General features: G+C 40.0%; 1 protein-coding gene across 1 annotated transcript in view; it reads left to right on the top strand.

Annotated features, from left to right (window-relative positions):
* Positions 1-6,042: 6,042 nt before the first annotated feature.
* The window catches only part of LOC115949521 (tyrosine-protein phosphatase non-receptor type 13-like), a 51,729-nt gene continuing 35,878 nt past the window's right edge, over positions 6,043-21,893 (top strand). The window contains exons 1-4 of the mRNA XM_031066476.1: positions 6,043-6,276; positions 13,935-14,104; positions 17,763-17,828; positions 20,476-20,661. Coding sequence (XP_030922336.1) covers positions 6,162-6,276; positions 13,935-14,104; positions 17,763-17,828; positions 20,476-20,661 — 537 coding nt within the window. The 5' untranslated portion in view covers positions 6,043-6,161. The remainder of the gene's footprint in view (positions 6,277-13,934; positions 14,105-17,762; positions 17,829-20,475; positions 20,662-21,893) is intronic.

The following is a 21,893-nucleotide window of genomic DNA, read 5'->3' as shown; positions in this document are numbered from 1 at the left end:
GCAATCTTGGTATAGGTTGAGGATTTGCCCAGGAGCATGAGATTTTTGTTTTGCTGACATTTCATCCTGTCTGCTGTGGGGGAGAAGGAGGAGAACCTGGAAAGAAAATATGTGAGTGGAAGAAGCTAATCTATTCCATAACAGGAAGAGGGGAGAAATACTTGGGTGGTAATACTAATCTCTGCTGGCCTCTCTAAAATGGAAGAGAAGGAATAGTGCTGTTATCAGGTCACAGGTTGAATGAAAAGCACCATGGGACTGTGGGATTTTTTCCCAAAAACTTTGATTTCTGGCAGCTCTTTAAATACTTCAAAAAAGAGGAGGGAAATGGTAGTTGGACCTTGTGAGGCTGTGTCCCCCGTCTTTGGATCTGTAGGAAAAATGAAAAAAGTGGATGTGACACAAGGGTTTGTTTCCTTATCCTTCAAGACAATAATTGAGAATAATGTGCAGTAATTAACTCAAGAGCAGGACTCTAAAAGAAAAAAAAACCTCTTAAAGCACAGTTGCCTTGATTAGCTTGTTTGTTTGACTTGATTGCATGTTTGACTTGACTATTTGCAAATAATGCCTTATTTTCTGGATATTTTCTATGCAAATCGGACCTGCAGCTATAGGAAAACCACATTTTATGTGTGGATTTGAAAATAAGGTTTCAAAGACTACTGAAGTGCAAGCTTTCTAACTTGGCTCCAGGGTTCTGCACTTCAGCCCAGTTTCAGCAACAGTATTATTGGGGATAAACTAATTGGTAGATGTAGTCCAGATCTTGTTTGGGGGTGTAAGATATGGGCCAATGTAAATAAATAGCATAGATGCCAGGATTCTGAAATTACAGGGCATGGTAATGGCTCAAGGTGCTCAGGTTCTGAAATGGGAGAGACCAGACTCTGGAAAGTGTCCAGGTCTAGCCCCAGTTCAGTGTCACTGAGACTTGTGCCTCTCGAGTGCTTTTAGAAAGCACTTGGTGTTCAGTGAGTGCTGAATGAAAGTGGCAGTGTTTTATTTTCAGACAGCTAATCATGGCATAAGAAAGGTGAATTTTAAGAGGTTCTCTTGGATAGAATTGCCTTGTTAAATGTACTTCTGCCTCCAGGCTTTTATATCTCCAGAGGAAGAAGCCCTCTCCAAGAAGGGGCTCTTGGCTCATCTGCTAAGAGAAAAGTCTCCTCAGAACCTGCCACCTTTTGCCCAAGTGTCCCTGTGGAGCAAGGGGGCAATATTGCCATATTCAGGCCAGTTAAGGTCAGCTAACAGTGTTTTACGTGGGACAAATAAGGTGGGTTTTTTCAGTATAGAAAGTATTTTGTATGTATATAGAGCCTTCTTACTCTCTCTTCTTTGTTTTAAATTTTGTCAAATGATAAAAAATTAGTATCAGAATATTTTATGTGATCATTGAGAAATTCTAACAGATTTTGGTATTCTAGATTTTTTCACTGTTTCTTGCACACCTAAAAACACCTGCATAGTGTGTGCCAGAGCAGCTGCTTTTCATGTTCCTTGGCATCATATTCCTATGAAATATCAAGTGTTAGGTAGTGCAGGCATTTCAGTTAGCTGATGTTGAAGCACAGCTTTTGACTAAAAGTTTTTGTCTGACGTTACAACATTGGGGAAAAATGTTGATGCACAAGGTAAGGAAAAAACAAGGGATGTGTTACTAAAACACCAAGTGTCAAGCATCAGTTAAATTGATGCAGTTTAGCCTTTTGACTTTTAGTCAGTTTCTAGGAACTTTTGGATAAAAATTACTGTATTAAAGTCTTTAATAATCACTGTTATGGCAAAAGCTTCTTAATATTTTGGCTGGTGACAGTTCAATAAAATTTGGAAAGTATAAGCCTTTAAAATTTTCTGAATTCTTTGTTGCTGTTGGAGACCTTCAATTTAAAATTTAAAATGTGTGAGGAGAAATGGTGGTGGCTGGGGGAAATGAGAATTCTGAGTGTTTAACTTCTGCATACATAAGCAATTAAAAAGTGAAGCCTTTGTAAGTGGCAGGGGTAAAAGTATATAGCTTGCAAACAGTCATTGTGACAGAATTACTCTGTGTGAAGGGCCGCTCCTGTTGTGCTTTCTGTCTTCCTTGGGACAGAGCAAGTGGAAGGCTGCCTCATGGGGCTGGCACTGGCTGGATGTTCCATAGGTGATGTGCTTTTAACATGGGTTGCTGGGACTTTAAAATGAGACTTTTTTAAAGCCAGGAGGTCACTTGTTTTGAGGCAAGAGGCAGAGCCCCATCCCGCTCACTGGGGAGTGTGAGAGCTTTCTGGAGGGAGGAGCTGGCAGCTGCTCCTCATGAGGTAGGCAGGCTCTTTTTAAAAAGTGTCTGAAACATGGGAGAGGCTCTGGCTTAGGCAACGTTTTTCCCCGTGACTGTGCTGCCTGCATGGCTCAGGGGTGAATGGTGCCAAGAAATTTGCACTCCGAGCTTGTTAATACAAATGATTTACACCTGAATTTACTCTCTTGTCCTGGAGCATAAAAGGTGCCTCCATACAATGCAACTCCCTTCCTGTGGAAATAGTATTCCTGTGTGGTCTGGAAGTAAATTCTGCCCCAGAACAAGCAGTCTGTCAGGTTCATGTCTATGCACCTCCAGTGCTAGCTGTGTTAATTTGTCCACTGCCTTCCTACGCTGTGCTGTGCTCTCTGCTGTGTGAATCTCCCTGTTTGGATGTCCTGTGGCTGTGATCCCATGTGAGTTTTGGGTGTATGAATACTCCATGCCCTAGCAGTTTCTGTGGAGTTCATACCACCTAACCCTGAGACTTGCCTGCTCCAATCCCATCTCCATGTGGCCTCCTATTAAGATGCCATCGTAAATCTGTCCCAAGAAAAGGGGAAGTGAACTCATCCTTGGAAGGTGCACCTTTCCATGTTCTTTAGTCTGTCCATCCTTATTACAGGGAGTGAAAGGAACAGGGCACAGGATCCCAGATCTTGCTTTTCTTGGATAAAGAGGAGATGGGGAGAGCACTTGTGGCAAAAAAAATGGCTTGACGTGGACTATGAGTCCATAGAGAACTTTACCAGTGCATCTGGATTTCTTTGCTGGTCAGCCTGGAACACTGGGAAAAACACAGGGACTGCTAGGAGCATCCTTTTGATATAGTATTCTACAAAAACTCTAAATGTTTTTCTCTTAGAAAAATTACTCAATATAGTCCTTAAATTGCAATTTATCATAATGTTTGGGTATTGCACAGAACCAAAAGCTTTTGAATGAATTGAGCATTTAGGTTTCTGTATTCACACACTATTGAGGGTTCCCAGAATCTAAGGAGAGAGCAAATTTGGAGTTGTGCATTCCAAACATCAGCATTTCTACAAATATCTTCTTGTGAAAAACATCTGAGACAGACAAACTGGTGGAGCAGAAATATGTATTGAGCCAGGCACTGCCACGGTCAGCTCCAAATCGGTGCCTGGGTGATGCCAGGTGGGCTGGACAGGTAGAGAAACCTGACCTTGCATTTTCCTCCCAACAGCTTCCCCCCAGCTTCCCTCAGCCAGTTCCTTGGTGCTAGAGAACCATTTTGTGGGAGGTTCTTTAATCCTCATAACCAGCGTGTTGCTCTGCCCATTGCTGAGACAGACAAGCACTGCAGCTTAAAGATAACTTTGAGGAAGAAAAGTCATGGAGAAAGTTACCAAAAAGTTGCTGAAACAGATCTGCTTCAATGAGAATCCCACTCAAATCCCAGCTTGTGGCATTTTTCATGTGGTTGTGCTTGTAATGACTGGTTTTGTGACAGGTTTTGCTTGGGCTTTCAAAATCAGTTTGAAATAGTTTGGTTTTGTTGTGTTGCGTGTTTCATTTTCATTTGTCAAGCTCCTACTAAGTGTAAAATGCAAGCAGATCTTGTTGCTTGCACTGCTGCAGCAGAGGCCTGGGTGGCTGGGTTTGTATATTCATGCTGCTTCTTACTGTGATCAAGGAATTGTTTGCTGTAGGATTCTTTTACTGTTGATGTAATGTGTTTGGGAGGTTGAGCAGACATGCTTATGGTCTCTGTTGTGTTGTTAAATAGGAAATTGGCTTCTATCTGCTACAGAACAGTCCACACTATTTAATCACAGCTGAAAGGATGCAGTGTTTTGCAGAAAGGGGAGAAGGGGAGTGGCAGAGAAGGATTTGGGGTGGGGGAGAGGGGATTGTTGTTCCTATGCTTGCCATTCTCCTTTAGAATATTTATCACAGAAAGTTTTCATTTGGTTCATGTATTTTTAGTCCCTAGGCGAAGATGAGATCTTTTAATCTGAATAATCCAGATAGCTTGATTCTAGATGTACCTACTGAAATTTGAGACAGTGGCATGAAATCACAGAATTTCCTGGAACAGTGAGACCAGACACTTACTCTTTGCCTGGTGTATGTGAATCTCATGCTGACTGGAAGCACAATTTTCTCTGGTTTTCCATCCATTTATTGCAAGTCTGTGTTGGTCCCTACCTTGCCATTTTTCATGGTTTATTTATTTTTCTCTTTGGGAATTCAGGTTTCATCTTTCTTTTAAATGTATTTGAGCCTGCTTTCCCTTCCACTGCCTTTGATGATGACTTTTGAACATTAATTTTTGAAAATATATCTGGCTTAGTAAATACGCACAGTAATTGAATGCTAGAAACTGGCAAGTTGTGAAATAAGGAAAAATAAGCTGTGCTGAAAAGCAGCCAGCAATATGTGGTTTTTCATTGGTAGTATGGAATTCTAGGTGAAAAGGCTAGTATTTTAGCAAGTATTGTCAAACCCCATGTTTTCAGTTAGAAACTGCAGGATAGTCAGCCTTTTATGTTGCCATTATATGTGTTTAGGTTGGTTATCTGTAGTTAAAAACACATGGAAGGTGTAAAGCTGCCTAGACTTTTGGGAAACTAAATATAGCCTGTAAGCCTGTTCCTCTTTAAATTTGTTAGGTTAGTATCCTACATCTGAGCCAGGGTTGTATGGTGTGGTGGGGAAGCTCTGGATGGGTGATTTACAGGAGGGGAGAAGAGCTTCCAGTAGTACCACTGAGTCATCTGCAACTGTTGGTATCAGCTACTGGTCTCCAGACCATAAGCATTGCTTGTGGAACTGTATTTTCCATTTCCAGCAGCAACTTTGGAGCCTTTGAGACATATGACAAACTTACCAGTGATGAGCGACAGTATACCTTAGGCTCTTACTGCAGCTCACAGCCTCAAGATTTTATTCTCTGGGCTTTGGAGAGAAGCACAGAGAGAAGCCACTGCAGCTGCATCCTAATCAGAAATATAAATTGGCATGAGTGCTCAATCTGAGAACTTCCATAGAACTTTCCATAGAAAGCTGGAATAATTAAGCAGACACATGGTTTATTTGCTCCTGAGTTTATCAAATGGATGAAGCTTTGCTTTGCCAGAATATTTAGGGATGCAGTCTTCAGTTTTCAGATGGTTTTGGACAACAGAATATTATGTTGTAGTGTGATGAAAATGGCTTAGCTCTTTCAAAAAATAACAAAGCATAACCTCATTTATCTGGGGAAAGAAATCTTTATTTGTTTTCTGGGGATGTGTCGAGTGCTGCTAACAGTTTTATTTTGGTTTTTAACTGCAAGGAGAAGCTGTTCCATAGCTACCTATCAGTTCCATAGCAATTTTGCTTGTGTGCATATTTGCTGGCAGTGGTCTCATAGTATGGTCATGAGATGCTATCAATCAGCTATTAACAAGATTTTGACAGGTTTAAGTCGTGAAGCTGTTGTTAGAAAAGGAAGCTCTTCCTCCTTTTCTAACAACAGCTTCACGACTTAAACCTGTCAAAATCTTGTTAATAGCTGATTTATTTTAATAAACCTGCAACTACTGATCGATCTGTCATCTTTATAAACAGCAAGCTCTTGCCTATAGTATGTGGATTAATGCTAGCTTGTTGAATTTATGGATGTAGAGCCTCTGATATTAATATGGGTCATTATTTTCTTAACCTGAGTTTTTCTGGAGTGGGTGCTCAAAATTCTTTATTGCCATAAGGAGCATTTTGTATTATTGATATTTGATGGGTTCTGCTAATGCTGGAGAATATTTGTGACTGAGGGTTGAACATGGGTTATTACTACTTGAATACTGCATGCATGGAGAAGAAAGGATGTTATTTAGTCTTACATTAGTCTGTTTATTTCCCAGGTAACATGCATGTGTCACTAGCAGAGGCTCTGGAAGTTCGGGGGGGACCACTGCAAGAAGAGGAAATATGGGCTATTTTGAATCAAAGTGCAGAGAGCCTTCAAGAACTATTCAGAAAAGGTAAGCATTGTTTAAGACTGATAAATACAGAACTGGAAACATCTTGGTTATATTAATGTGCCATAGAAGTAAACTGCCTTGTCCTTCTAGGCTCTAAACACAAGCATTACCTTGCTCCTGGGTTGTCTCTGGGTAAGTGCCTCTCTGCACCACAGCCCAAAGGTTGCTTTTAACCTTCACTTCATGTTCTGCCAGAACCTGTGGCACACACCAGTTCTTGTGATGGTAACTTCAATTATTTTAGGCCCATTGGAGTGAGATGGAAACATAGGAAAAAAGTGATAAATAAGTCTGAGAACACTGAAACACTTTGGTACTGAAGGGGACATGGAAATGGGTACAGAACTGTGCAGTCATGACCAGTGTGCTCTGAAGAGATTTAGTCTCAAAGGTGAAAAACAGAAAACTTCACCAGAGGGTATGATTGCCCAAAATGCAGATGGCAGCACCTCCATAGCTACTGAAGGAATGTGGTGCTGACTTGTACTTCAAAGGAGTAGAAATATTTCTTCTCCCTCCCACCTCAGTAGGCTGTAAGCTTGGTATCTGCAATACTGCTAATAATACACATTTTAGCACTAGGTCTGATTATGGAACTTTTCCCCTTCCTTATGTTTTCCTTTCTTTTCTTCAAAATCTGCAAGTCCTTAAGGCCCTTCCCTCCCTTTCTTGCTTTTTTTAATAGCCATAAATGCTTAACCCACATATTGAACTTCAGTAACATCTTTAACTTGTTCTCAGATAAAGCATATGTTCCCATGATGCCGTGTACGTCTTGTATTTGGTCACTTGTGGGGGGGGGGGGGGGGGGTCATCCCCTTATATCTAAACATGCATATGTAAGCTTATTCCGTTTTATTAATGATAAATCAGAAGCTCACACTTTGAAAATAGTCATTGTTTAGTGACATTACTATGCAAAGGGCACATCTTTGTTATTTAGGGCAAAATATTTTGTATTTTTTGCAAGCATTTGATTTAGAGTTTTATCAAGATTCAACATTTAGGTTGTTTTGGGCTGTTTTATTCAAGGTTTGGTGTAGACAATCTGTTGAGTCAGACGCTGGCTCTGTCTTATGCATTGCACAGCCTCTGGGAGTGGTCTCTGTTGGATACTTCACAGGCTCCAGAGAAGGCAGATGTGGGCAGAAACTGCTACATGGTGCCTGATCTCTGATCACACTTGACTTAGCTTTACAAGTAGGAATTTTATCAACTCCTCCAACATATGTTTTGCCAGGTGAATTACAGGTAATTTTGACATCCCATTCAAATTTACCTTCCTCCCTTTACCAGTGTTCTCACAGCTGATGTGTAGGAAAAAGCTTTCCCTATTAGGAATGCTGAGTTTGTTATTGCAGTTTGAGCAACTGACCCGTCCTGCTGCTTCTCATACTGCAAGAAAAGGAAAGCTGGCATCTGCTTTCCTCTCTTTCACTCTTTGTTGTCTCTTAGAGACAGTCAGGAGAATTATTTCTTTTAAGAGGGCAGATTGCTAAGACCTTGACTTAAGAGGGATCTTGAATGATTAGAGGTTTGCTCTTGTAAACTTTACAGGAATTGACACATGGAGCTCCATCTTCTAATCCACCTGCAAGATCACAGTTGTATGAGCACATAGTAGTGGTTTCACTACTAATTTTCCACTTAAAACTTTATCCTGGGTCTAAAGTTTTTCTAGAAGGGAGTCTCCATTGAAAATGAGAGCTCACTCCTTCTTGTCCTGAGAGTAGTGCAGAAAAGTTTCCATAATCTCCATGAAGACTGCTTGCAAGCATTGACAATGAGAACACTGTCAGACCTCCTTCAGAAGAACAAGTACTGAAAGATGAGATCACAAACCAGAAATCTGCCCCAGGACTTCTGATATGTGTTTTTAAGGCAGGGGAATGTTTGCCAGCCAAGACTGGCTAAGTTGGCAGAAGCTTCTGATCTTACTTCCTATCCATGAAGACCAAAACACAAATTCAGATAAAATCAGTGCCAGAAGAATCTGTCTCTTTTTTGGAGATGGAGCTGTTTTATTGAGTTGTTTTTCTGCTAGTTCAGCAAGCCATTTTCAGTTGCATGCTATTAATTAACCTGGGATATAGCCTTTGGTAAAATGCACTTCAAGAGACACTCGAAAGAGCTTTTCTGTGTAGCTAAGGTTGATAAAGGTAATCTAATTCCTCCCAGCAAGAGCTGGATAACCAGACAGTCTTTAATGAAGGTTGTCTTCACTCAGGAAGCAATCTAGAAACTTTTTTTGTCATCTTGAATATCAGTTTCTATGCTGGCTTATGAAGGTGGTGTTGACATGCAGGAATAGAAAATGTGGAGGTTCCTCTAGGCTTGTCTGACTCAATTTTGCTCTTTATTTGTGGAGGACTTGTAGCAAACAGGGGATTCTAAAGAAATCTTGTTTTCCTTGGTCAAATTTCAGGCCCATTTCTTCCATGCATTTGTTGTGGAAGAGCTATTTTATGGCAGAGGGTGAGTGTCCAGAATTCTTCAGAACTGACTGATCACTCCTGGGCAGAGGGAGATAGGGCAAGCTTTAGCTTCTGCAAGATGACAGCATGTTCAGCTTTGACCAGCTCTCCAAAGTGTTCTTCCTCCCTGTACAGGGTCCTGGAGTCCCTGAACAGGCTGTTCTGTAACAAAAGATAAGCGCTGCTGAGTGTTCTGTAAATTTTTTATTTTAAAAAAATTAAATTAGGCATAATGTTCAATGGTCTGTGCACCAGCTGTTTTGAAATGAGGGGGATAAAAAAGGTTGTGGAAATAGCCAGCTTTCAAGTTGCCATCTGTTGGCAGCCTCCCCACACCAGCCCAGGAACCACAGACTCTTAAAGGAATTACCAGCCCAAGTAATAATTTATGTATGTGATCCTGGTAGAGTTTTGGTAGTTTGTTTCAAGTTGGGAATCTTGCTATCACTCAGTCAACTGAGAGCCTGTTTTTCAATTAATTTCTTATTTAAACTAGTTTCTGGAAATTAGAAAAAAGTCCATAACAAGGTCTGTTACAGATTTGAGGACTTCTCAATATATAGAAGTTGTGCGTGAGTTTTAGTGAGTCTATCTTCTTATCCATCAAAGCACTGAATAAGAGAAGCACAGGATGGAGATCCATTGTCTTCATGGTTAACTGAATATCACATCACACCTCATTCAGCAACAAATACAGAAATGTGCATATTTTTATCCCTCTTTATATTTACAGTTCTAACAGATGTTAAACTCCTTAAAAATACTTCACACATTTATTTCTAGCATTATAAAAAATGAAAGCTTAGATTGAAGTGCCCAGTTGCTAATCAGCAGTTTAGAAGATCAGCTCTGGTAGCTGTCTTGTCAGCATGTTATAAGCTGTTAAATGAAGGAGAAAGGCAATCTGGGACTCAGTTGCAGATCTGACATCAGTTGCACTGGCGATGTTGAGATTAATCTGGAGATTTGAAAAGGCCGATACCAGACCTGCCCTTCTCTTACATCTGTTTAATTATCTGCAATAACTATTTTGTTGTTGAAAGGGTGTATCAGCTGTTTCAGACATGCTCTATCTTGCACTCAGAACTCCATGAGGTCAAAGAAACAAGTCTTTGAAGTAATCTCAAATGTGAGTGTATAAGCACAAGGAGAATGCTGCGCTCGCTGCTGCTGAGAGTTATAAAACAGGCGTCCCTCTAATTTGCTGGGTTTAACTGGAAAAGATTTATCTAAACTGGAAACTGGGAAAGCCTTCATATGTCACTTAGGCCACTCCTGTTCTAAAGTGTGTGTTGAGGATTCTGAAAATAATTGGACCTTAAGCTTGGAGACATGTATCTAAAGGAAGGAGAAGAGAAGGGGAAAAGTGAGTCTGATATCAAAAAGACAGGTTGAGCAAAGAAAGAAAGTCTTTGCAAGTTCAATGGCTTGCAAATTTGCATATGGGAAATTATTTATGTAAAGAAAAGTTATATCATCTGAAAGTGGATGTGAAGAAGGAAGATTATGGTTTTCAGGGACCTGTAAATCTTGTTGACAGTCAAACTCCTGGAGCTGCTTTGCTTGAGTAAGTGTAATGAAAAGAAGGAAGGCAAAGTGTGAAATGTGTTGATGGGGACTAGTGGTGAGTCCAGAGTAATTACAGACCTAGTTGGGATGGAGCAGGAAATGGATTGGTTTGGTTGACAAGAAGAAAAATGCAATAGAAAGGGGTAAAAACCCTAATCCTCACTTCCTAGCTCATCCTTGTTGGCAGGTGATAAATAATTGCTTTTTCCCTTTGCCAGTAACTGTTGAGGAATGATTTTCCTTTTTTCATCATCTGGTGACATTTGATCTTTTGGTTGCTGAGAAGGAGAGAGATTGGGCTTTTGTAATTTTATTGGTGTTTAAAAATTTTTTTAGTTTCTATTCCTCATCCCTTCCTCCACCTCCACCCACCCTACTCCCAGCACAGAGGCTCAGTGACTGCACTCTTGGCAGAGCTCTGCTGGATGTGGTCAGCACCACAGTGAAGTGTAGTGTGGTGTTTGATTGTGGGGCAGCTCAGGAACAGAAACTGATCTCAGAAACTAATTGTTCACCCTGTTTGTTTCTCCAGTGCCCTCAGGAAAGAGTGCAAGAGTGCATTTCAGTTTTCCAAGGAGTTCAGTGTCCCATCAGAGCTCTCCTATCCCTTTGTGCCAAAGGCAGAGGGAGCAGAGACGCTGCAGCGCTGCCTGCCCCGCGCAGCAGGCGTGCAGGGACATGCTGCACCAGCCCAAGGATGAGAGCATTTCCAGCACAAGTGGTCCTGTGTGCTGGCATAATCCTCAGGATTCCTGCCCAGGCTGCAGAGGAGTCACTGCTCTGGCTGCCTCCAGCCTGGCCTGGGCATACAAATGTTCAGATTACTTGTCTCAATGAGGGCTGTGGAGGGGAAACAAAGATGTGCGTTGAAAACCTTGTGTATATTTTGGGTTGTTCTGTGCTTTTCAGAGATCTGTGTGTCTGTTTGTGTGTTCTGTGCTAATGGCTGTGGCTTAAGAGAGAAGTGGGGGAAAAAGATCCTGAAGGGCTGACTTGACTGTAGCTTGGGAATTCAAAATTACCTGCTATCAATAATGTAAAATAGATCCATTTCAAATATTTGTCGTCGTGTTTCTTGGAATGTGGTGGGTCATTTTTAGGCTATTTGTATGCTGTTAAAGCACATAAAGGATTCTTTTCCTCTCTCATTTGTTTGGCAGATGCTCTGTAGCTGAAGATTATTTCTGTTTTTATTGTTTAAAGCCAGTTCACTCTCTCACTTTAAGTAAGACCACGCTATTTATCTCTGTCTTGGCACTGCTTGAAATGCTGTGCTCTCACAAGTGTTTTGTTACCCACTTGCATAGTTCTGGAGTTAACTCAGAAGGCTGGCAACTCTAGCACAGTTGAAAGCCCAATGGATAGAAAATTGACCAGGAGCCATATCCTGAATTCCAGTGCCTTTAAAAAAGGGGGTTGAAATCCTTGGGGTTTTGTTTTGGTCATTTTCCTCAGTATTTTCAGGAGTATATTACCCTAACTGCTCTTGTAAATGATTCTGAAAGCCTAAACAGAAGATGACATGAATAGTATCACTGGAAAATAGTTTCTTTTGTTTTCCTATAGTTGCTGGCTGTTTGATGCATTGCATCTTTGCTATTTTTTTATCCATGGTGCAAACACATTAGAGTAGTGTTACTAAAAAGTATTTCCTTAGTAATAGCTACCTGGTTGGAGCTTTGAGATAGTTATTTTGGTTTATGATGCATGCCTTAAGGAAGAAACTGGAGAGTTAATTGTTTTATCCTCATCCTTCATAACAACAGATGAGATTTCCTGGAGTTGTGATGTAGGCACTATGATCTGCTACATAAATTATAAGCTACTGAAGGAGGAAGCTGAGAAAATGTCAGTAAACTGAGCCTGGCAAAATCAGTTCTTTTTCTAAACTTCCTATTATCACATTAATTTTACATTGCTTCAGGTCATGAAGATTCTTGAGTGGGGGGTGGATCAATAAATTCAGACTCTATATCTATAGGGGGCAAATGCTCTAGAGTTTGTTGAAATTAATATTGGGAAGTCTTCAGACTAATTTGGGGGGTTAATTCTCAAAACTAAATCAATTTTTTGTCTTAGTATGTTTCAGAATATGAAGAGTTTTTATGTATTTCAAGTATTTGTTATATAAAATGTTAATTTAAGATTAAAGCCTCTACATTTCTTAAGGTTCCTGAGCTCATAAGGTGAAATCTTAAAATATTATAAGGTGTTGGTTGTTCAGGGGTTTCATATCAATGGTGAATACACACAGAAGTGGTGCAGAATCCAGTAGTTACCCACAGGATAATTTTTGAAAGTCAAAGGCCAATTAAGGTAGTCTTCCTGAAAATGTTTTTGGAAGCTTTGCTCTATAAAGTGGTATTTTCTTGTTACATATAATAGGAATGGCCTGTCCATCTTTGTTTCTTTTTCTTTTTTAACATCTGAACTTGCTGCCACAGCAGCGACCAGTACTTGTTCTGTTTGTTTCAGAGGAAGTGGGGTTAGAAAATGGAAGGAATTACTTGGGAGATCCTTTTACACCTGATACCTGCAAGCAGTAATTTAATACATTTCCTAGGAGATTAGAAATATTCTAGATTACAAGATAGTTCATCAGTCTAGGAACTAGCACTGTAGGAATATCCTGAGCTGGAGAATGGAAAATGTTAGTGGTGGTGTTAGTGGAGGAAATTATTATTCTGCTGGTTTTGCTTACTGTGTCAAGGGAAAAGGACATATCATTCAAATGTGGATTTCCTCAGGTCTTTGATATATTGTGTGGCAGAAGGCAGAGCTGTTGCCTTTTTGCCTATGAAAAAATAAAAGTTAACTTTTAGTTTTGCTTAGTAAAACTTAATACCTCCTTCAGTGAAACTGATTTGATTCATGTAAAATATTTTTACTTAAGGAAATAGTCTTTTTTATTGTTTTGTTTTGTTTTTTGGTGGGTTTTTTTTAGTTAGTTTGACAGCAGTGTCATCAGATATCAAAAACCTAGCTGGCGAATTGCATATCTTGGTTACTATTTGTTCTGCAATTTCAGTGCTTGTTTTGAAATGTTCAGGTACTTGTAATATTTTTTCACTTTAGGTTAAAAAGGACTTCTGTGCCCCAAAACTCTTTTGGTTTGTCCCCTTCTATTAGCAACTCTAATGAGTATTTTCCTTCCCCACTTTGTCTACTCTCCTCCAGGCATTGCTGCTGCAGTAGTGCTATGTTAGGATAGGAGCAAACTCCATGGTAGGAATGGAGTTTGGAATGGAATTCCTGTTGTAGGAATTAGCCTTAATGACATGTGCACTTCAGAAAGGGAACATTTTATATGTCAACTGTAACATAAATGAAATAACTTCAGGACAGGAGATTGTGAGTATTTTAGCAGGCTCTTCCTAAGCTTGCTGTTACGAGTAATAGTGAAGAATAGTCATAAAAGATAGATGTTACTCCCCAGTGTGATTAAAATTGAGGTGGTTGTTGTGGTTATGAAACACCACAGGTGGAAAAGGAAGCATGAATCTATTCCACTAATAGTATGTAGGCTGATAATAAACTAACATCCAGCAAGGGCATCGAACAATATTGCTTCATTTTCAGGGTGGTTTTTGTTTTTCTTTCCCTTTTCAATTGCAGCTGATCCTGCTGCTCTGGGATTCATCATTTCTCCATGGTCTCTCCTGTTGCTCCCATCTGGCAGTGTGTCATTTACTGATGAGAATGTGTCCCAACAAGACCTGCGAGCGTTCACAGCACCGGAGCTTCTGCAGAACCACTCACTGTCATCCCTGTCAGATGTTGAAAAGGTACAGTGCCTCTTCTTTGGCAGACAGCTCTGGTGTTTTGTTGTTGATCCCTTCACAAAATAGCTTTAAACTGGCCTTTTTTTCTCCCCATTGGTTTGTGATTCATGTAATTTCTTTTGTGAGGTGGGAGAGGGATCCTCCTACTTTGTTTTTTCTGGTTAACGTGGAATAGTGATTATAGTTGTATGCAGTTGTGAGGAAGAGTCTGCACAAGCCCTGGCCACATACATACTTGGGCAATGGCTGCACAGAATTTCCATTTTTCCCATTGAACTCTTTCACAAGAGTAAATATTCAGACAGGTAAGGTTTGTATATGTGGTCTCCTCCAGGTCACTGACAGGTACAGTCAAAATTATTATCTTCTCAGCTGTCTTCTTGACAAGAATTTGTTGTGAATGGTAACACTTTCCTCAGGAAACCATTCCCTTGGCTTAGCCCAAGATATGTAGTGGTGGGAGTGAAAAGGAAGCCAAGCTATTTCTATCTCCTTGGCTTCCCTGGATCAATAATCCTTGGAGGGAAGCTAGCCACAGACAGTGCTGTAATCTGGGAACAATTATGACACTTGGCAGTGTTCCTCCAGGAAGAAACAGCTCTTACTTCAGAGGAAAGTGGTATTGGCATGAGTTGCTGTTGTGTGCACAAGGACTATTAAAACATGTGTTTCTGTGTTGAATATTTTGTTTCAGCAGCTTTTTATATATAGTCCGTTTTCTTTAGGGCTGTATCACTGAACACCTACTGAATATCCACAGTTACTCCCAAGCCTGTTAGACATCCTTCTTGCCCTGCATAATGTCAAAATTAATGGTATAATAAAATATGTTTACAGTTGTGTCTGTGGCAAAACTATAAACAATTAGAAACCTAGGCTGAAAGTTCCAATAGAGAAGTAAAAATAACTCTGATATCAATGAATACTCAGGTTCAGTTATGTAGGATATAGCTGCCAAATCCTGTAGTCACACTCTTGGAATTGTTTATTTGCTTTCAAGAGGGACAACACTTTTGAAGACAATAACATTACCTCTAGTGCCAGCTCTGAAATTAATGTTCAAAACTGGCCTTTAAAAATGGCAGAAAAAATAGTTCTGAAGTGACAAGCTTGTGACCTTGGTCAGAGCTGATTGCATTCTTTGTTCTCTGCCAGCATTCAATAAGCTACTTTTTCTCTTTTTGAAATAAATGGAGGACTGTTACTATGAAAAGCCATGCTGTGATGTTTCTTAATCTTTAGGAAGGAAGCACTCAGAGGGACCTCTGTGGCCTGTAAATGCCAGCACAGAGTGTGTCAATAGGCCATGAGCAAATGCTGGCACTCTGTACATGTGCAGGGCTGATTAATCCTTGCTCATTTGGGCTGTGGGAATTTCTGCCCTGGTGTCAGCATAACCCTGCTTGCTGGATGGAAGGTGATCCATTAGCTGCTGATGTGGAAGAAGGAAGCTCCCTGAAACATAGCTTTGTACAAAAACTGGTGTCCTTTTATGACTTTATTAGTTGAGGTTGGTAAGGGTGATAAATAGCTTATATGTGCACCCCTCTTTTCTTGACTGCTTCCCTTTGCATTCCTGTTAAACTCTGTATCAGGTGTATGCTGGTTCTTTGTAAGAAATATGTTGGCTTTGTGCTTCTTAGATCACAGCATCAGATCTTGCTTTGCTGACTGTGGTAACTTTTGACACAAAATTTAAACGATTTTTTTCTTCTATCACAACTGGCTGTAATTCGCTGAATTAATTTTGGAAATTGTTGGTGTTTTCCTTTTAGATTGTTCTACTAAAAGCTGCTGAAGGCAGAAAAACACCTTGTTTTTTAAGGCCTTGTGTCAGACAGTGACAGGCTTACCTTTGTCTTTTCAGTTATGATTGTACTTGCTATTACAAATTAACAGTATTCAAGGAGAAGTACTAAACATAAATTACAGTCAGTAAAAGAATACCCCTTTTATTCCAAGGCACAGTCAATTTGAATCCAAAATATGTCTGAAGTAACTGCAAGCTTATTGGAAATAGAGTAACCAAACGATTCAAAATTAGAATGGAGATTGATTTGGGAAATTAATTTCATGTTGATCTATTTATTGTGGAACATATTTTAAGTATAGTACAAACATTAATTAGAATTTTTGAATAAACGTTTTTATTTTGAAAGCTGGATTCAGATGCATTAGTAGAGTAGCAAGTTTTAGTTAAGAGGACTGATTGCACATCTCATTTTTGGAAATATCTTTGGGTATTTTGAAGCTCAGAATCATAGAATGATGGAATACCCTGAATTGAAAGCGCTCCTCAAGGATCATCAAGTCCAACTCCAGATTCCAAAGAGGGTAACCCAGAAATGTATCTGACTGTTGTCCTAATTTTTCTTGAATACTGACAGGCTTAGGACTATGACAGTGTCTCTAATTAGAATTAACTAATTTTATAATAGTCTTTTTAATTGCTGTTCTTGCATATTGGGGGACTGAAAGAATTGGAGAACTTCCATTTTTGTTTTTTTGGGGCTTTTTCTGGATTGTTTTTGTGTCTTTTGTGTTTTGTTGACTTTTTCTGAAAAGGTTTTTTTGCATTCATTATTGCCATGAAAGCATATTCACCTTTTTCTGTGTAACTGTGGTATATCTTAAAATGTAAGGAAGAATTTGTAGCTTTTCAGTTGAAACACTAATGGATAATAAACCAGATAGGGAGCAATTTTCTCAGTATTTGAAAAAGAATGTTTCTGATTGGATAGGGCAGTGGTATTGACTTAAAACTCTTGATGCATTTTTCTGACTACTGTCCTAATCTGTTCAGATTTTTGTCAATTTGTATATCTAGAATTGAAGTAAGATGTTTTGCTTTTAGTTGGTAAAGAGGCTGAAGAAGCTTATGTGAGCTTTTAATTTATTGCTGTCCTTGTAATTGTTGTTCATTGTCTTCAGAATTATTCAATATATTTGTTGCTTTAAGTATAAAGAGCCATGACTAGTGTATATTATTTACACAGTTTAGAAAAACTAAACTGTGCTTTCTTTCTACACTTACCTGTTTTGTTTTGGCAGTCACGCACATGCTGGCTCTGTAGGTGTGCTCTTAATTCTGCAGTATTTAAAGAGTTTATTCCCTGTACTGATGGGTGTATTGTATTGAAGATATGTTAATTGTTAATTATATGTGTAATGATTAATGTATTTTTACCTTCAAATATCAGTTATAGGTTAAGGTACTGCTTTCAGTGTTTATCTTCTTTTGTTCATTCCTTCTTTTTCCTTTGATCTCAATCTTTGTGATCCCTGCTTGAGTCGTGCTGAGTCTGCCTTGCCTTCAGACACAGGTTTTAAGGATCCTTGGACACAACCATGCAGTGTTTACCCCACACTAGGCTGATTGTATGGGTTACATGAGTTTCTGGCTTCAGTGTGAGATGAAAGCTTAAAACTGAGCAGAGAAGATGGGGGCACTGGTTGGATGCTGAATGTTTTGTAGCACTAGGTTTTGCTTCCCTGAATCTCATGTAAAGGAGAGGTGGGATGTGAAAGACAGCTGAGCTTAAATACTAGAAATGTATTTCTAAGCAAAATGATGTTAAGTTAGTTGCTCTCCTTTAAGAAGTCTGCTTTGCATTTGCAGTCTTGTTCCATGAGTTGACAGATATCTTGTGTCTTGTGGCAGGTCCATATCTATTCTCTTGGTATGGCACTCTTTTGGGGAGCTGACCACGAAGTTCCTCAAAGTCAGGTAAGTTTAGATTTGGTTTTCTTTGATATTGCAACTTCAGACTTGATGTTGTTTGACTGACTCTGCATTTGAGTTTGCATGGCAGGGTTTCATACTGAGACACTGAGGAGTAAGATGCCTTTCCCAGAATTTTACAGACTGGATCAGGCTGGAAAGGACCACAGTGGGTCCAACCTCCCTGCCCAAGCAGGGTCATCCCAGAGCACATGGCACAGGATTGCATCCAGATGGTTCAGCGAGGGAGACTGCACAGCTTCTCTGGGCAGTCTGTTCCAGTCACTGCACTGTACAGAAGTTTCCTTTCCCATACTTGGAGCTTTTTCTCGTGAAATGTGGTGTTGTCTTGCAGGGGGAAGGTGCTGATAGCACGTTTGTGTTAGTTTCCATGAAGATACATCTGGGCTGGTCTATCCTGTAATGCCACAGGCTGAAAGACAGTGGTTTAAGCTGCTGACAAAGGAGAAAATAATTTGTTTTGGTTTAGGCTTATATAAAAATAAATATTGAAGTAACAGTGTTGTTTTACACATAATAAACTTTTTCTCCATGCTGCCATAGCTTCTGTGAATCTGGATTTGGTACATATAGATACTTACCTTTCACAATGGTAAGTAAGGGTTTGAAGAAGAAGAAAGGGTTTGAATTGTTTGGAACAGGGAGTAGAGTCTTGCTATTGATTTGTCAGTCAATGCAGACACAGTTGCAGACTGCTTAGAGCTGAGTGTTATTGCTCAATGTGGTTATTTTACACACCCAGCAGAACTCTTACACTGTCCTGCCAAAACTGACTGAAGATAAATGTGATTCATTATCTTCCTCAGTGCTCCTTCTCTGCCCCCAATTAAACTTTAAGAAGTGAATATTTAGAATAGTGGAAATAAGATGAAATGCTTCTGGACTTGAAGCTGTGGGCGAAGCAATTTGTGGTTCTGATTTAGGTTTGTTCCTACTACTTGATGTGATATATAAGACTGAGGAAGAAAATTTTGAAAGACTTGAGCATTTTAAGTGTTCAGTTCCTAATATTTTCTTTAACAGAGTGGTAGTTGGGATCTCAGTCATACTTATTTGGAAGTAGCTGCCTGAATGCAGCTAAGTGAGGTTAAAAAACTTCAAAGCTCTGACTATTTAGGGGTACCTGTTCATGATGCCTACTGTGCCTCTCCCAAAATGCCTAGAGTTTTCTTAGATACTAGGGCTTTTCTCTTTCTTTGCTCTCCTGTCTTGAGATGAAAGGAGCAGTATTCAACAGTAGTAGGAGAATGCCTTAAAGTAGGTGACTTAAAGAAGGTAGGTGTTGAGAGGAATGTAGGCATAAATTTTAGTTCCTGTTTTCTTTGTTTCTATCTTTCGTGTCAAGAGTGTGGCAGCAGTTTGTCAGTAATGTAGTGGGAAGGCATGCTCTGCTAATAAAACAATATTTCCCCAAAGACAATGTGGTGAGGGTATGCCTGGAAGGAATTTGCCTTTGGGACGTTGTCATGTGGATCCTGTGTCCTGTGGAGTTAGTGTTGGCAAACGGACAATCTTGTGTATGGCATTACTTTTGTGTGTTAATTTTCATGTGCAGATTTCCCCCTTTTTTTTAATATGTTTTCTGTATTTGTCTGCCTGTGTTGGTTAATGAGCTGCTTCTCTGCTAGGAGTGTGGCTGAACACGAGATTCATATCTTATTCACATACATGATTTTTATTATTAGTTAGTACTGATAAACAGATAGATGGGAAAAGCCTACATTAATTAAATCGGGGTGGTCCAGAATGCCTTTTTAATGGTTCACCTTAAGAGTGCTCACACAGGGAAGATTGAAAGATTGCAATTGTTTGAAGCACTCTGAGATGCAAAAAGCCTGACAGTGTTTGTGCTTTGTGGGTAACCACCCACTTTGGGAGAGCTGCAGATCAGAAAGCTCAGGTCCCCAAGTGCCTGTGGCACCTGAGAACAAGTGTTATCACTGACTGCTGCATAGCCTGGGGAGGGATATTCCACCTTCATTGTGCTGCATTCACTGATCAGGGAGAGCAGAAAGACATCTGGATTTATTTTTTTTTACTCTGTATGGGTGTTGTCCTGCAGTTGTGAAGCTCTGCTTTGTTAACCATTGGCTTGGTTGTTTTATTCCTTCCTTTTTTGTTGATACTGTTTGGTGATATCACTGGAATTTGGGAATTTGCTAACACATCTGCTGCAAAGTATTGGTGAGGGGAGGAACTGCAGAAAATGAGCACAGAGGATTGTACAAAATTATTGTTATGAGGTTTGAATTTTATATTTGTGAGCCGCAGAATGGTCAAAATTAAAGATTAAAACTTCCTCTGAACCTTTTCCCTTTTATTTTATTTTCACTTGTTCATTAAATGTTTGAGAAAGTCTTTGGAGTCCTGACCTTGCAGATCAGGCAGCTTGTTTAGGCCAAGTCGTTGTAGAGTAGGGGTTGAATCCAGAGGCTAAATGCCCCTTTCCCGTTCTACAGCCATTATTTTTTCACCTCCTGGATGGTGACTTTCAAACTGGCACTCAGATAATGTAGGCAACAAGTCTCATGAATAGTTAATGTGCTTTGTTGAGTGTCTTTTGTTTCTGAGTGTCCCCCAAATCACTGTTAAAACTGATTCTCCTGTCTCCCCTGTTCTTGTTTGTCACTAGCCCATCAAGCTTGGAGACCACCTGAACAGCATCCTGCTGGGCATGTGTGAGGATGTCATTTACGCCCGTGTGTCTGTACGGACAGTTCTGGATGCCTGCAGTGCCCACATAAGGAACAGCAACTGTGCCCCTTCTTTCTCCTACGTGAAGCAGTTGGTCAGGCTGGTTCTGGGAAGCCTGTCTGGGGTAAGTCTGTGTCAGCATCTGAGGGAACAATAGAGGTGAGCAGGAAGAGAGCAAAAGTGCTAATTCAGAGTCACTCTGCTGTCTTTCTTCCTCTTGTTTCGGTATGTTGCAATTTTCACAAAGATGAGTGATGAAAGGAGAGAACAGCTTCTGTCCCCATGTAGCAGTTTGTGCACTTGACAGTTCCTCCTGGAACATGCATTCATGAGTTTCTCAGGAGGTCATTTCGTGAACTGTCTTCATTGAAAAAAAAAAAAGTAGGGAGAAACAGGAGAGCAAGGTGATGAACTGTAGGGCAAGGCTTAGTCTTGTTGCTACTTGAAATGCTTCAGAAATGATTGCTGTGAGTTTAACTTGATGTTATGCTTGACTTTTGGAGAGTTGCTTATTAACAGAAACAAGGACTCATAAGGCAGTGTGCCAATTCTCTTGCACTTCTGCTCAGCTCTTGAATATGAGAATTGTGGAGGATTTTATTGTCTAATAATGACCAAACTGTTTTTAGAAGTGAAAGAAATTGCAGAGCTCATCTTGCAAAGTTACTATTCCTGAAGGGCAACTTCTCTCTTCACCTAAACCATTACAGCATAACTTCAGCATAGTTAAATAATTTTAAGTAAATCAAGGAAGACCATAAATTGTCATAGAATCATAGAATGGTTTGGGTTAAAAGAGACCTTGAAGCTAGATGCAACCTCCCTGCCATGGTCAGGGATACCTTTTGTAAGACCAGATTGCTCAGGGCTCCATCCAGCCTGGCCTTGAACACTTCCAGGGATGGGGCATCTAAAACTTCTATGGGCAACCTGTGCCAGTGCCTCACCACTCTCAGAGTAAAGAACTTCTTCCTAATAGCTAATCTAAATCTACTCTCAGTTTGAAGCCATTTTCCTTTGCCCTGTCACCACATGCCCTTGTAAATAGTTCCTTTCTGTCTTTCTTGTAGGGTCCCTTCAGGTACTGGAAGGTCACAATTAGGTCACCCCAAGCCTTTTCTTCTCCAGCCTGAACAACCCCAATTCTCTCAGCCTTTCCTTGTAGGAGAGGTGCTCCATCCCTCTAATCACCTTAGTGTCCTTTCTCTGGATTCTTTGCAGCAGGTCCATGTAAATTAAAAATTGCTGTTCAGAGAGACAGCACTGAAATTCATGAAAAATGTTTATTTGCTTCCCGTATTTTTTTTTAATAAAAAGGTATGATCTAATTGTTAGATAGTTCATATATATGGTTCA

The sequence above is a fragment of the Geospiza fortis genome, unplaced genomic scaffold (genome assembly GCF_000277835.1).
Source record: "Geospiza fortis unplaced genomic scaffold, GeoFor_1.0 scaffold11, whole genome shotgun sequence".
NCBI lineage: Eukaryota > Metazoa > Chordata > Aves > Passeriformes > Thraupidae > Geospiza > Geospiza fortis.
Note: the sequence above shows the minus strand (reverse complement) of the source record. Positions and strands in the feature narration are given on the sequence as shown.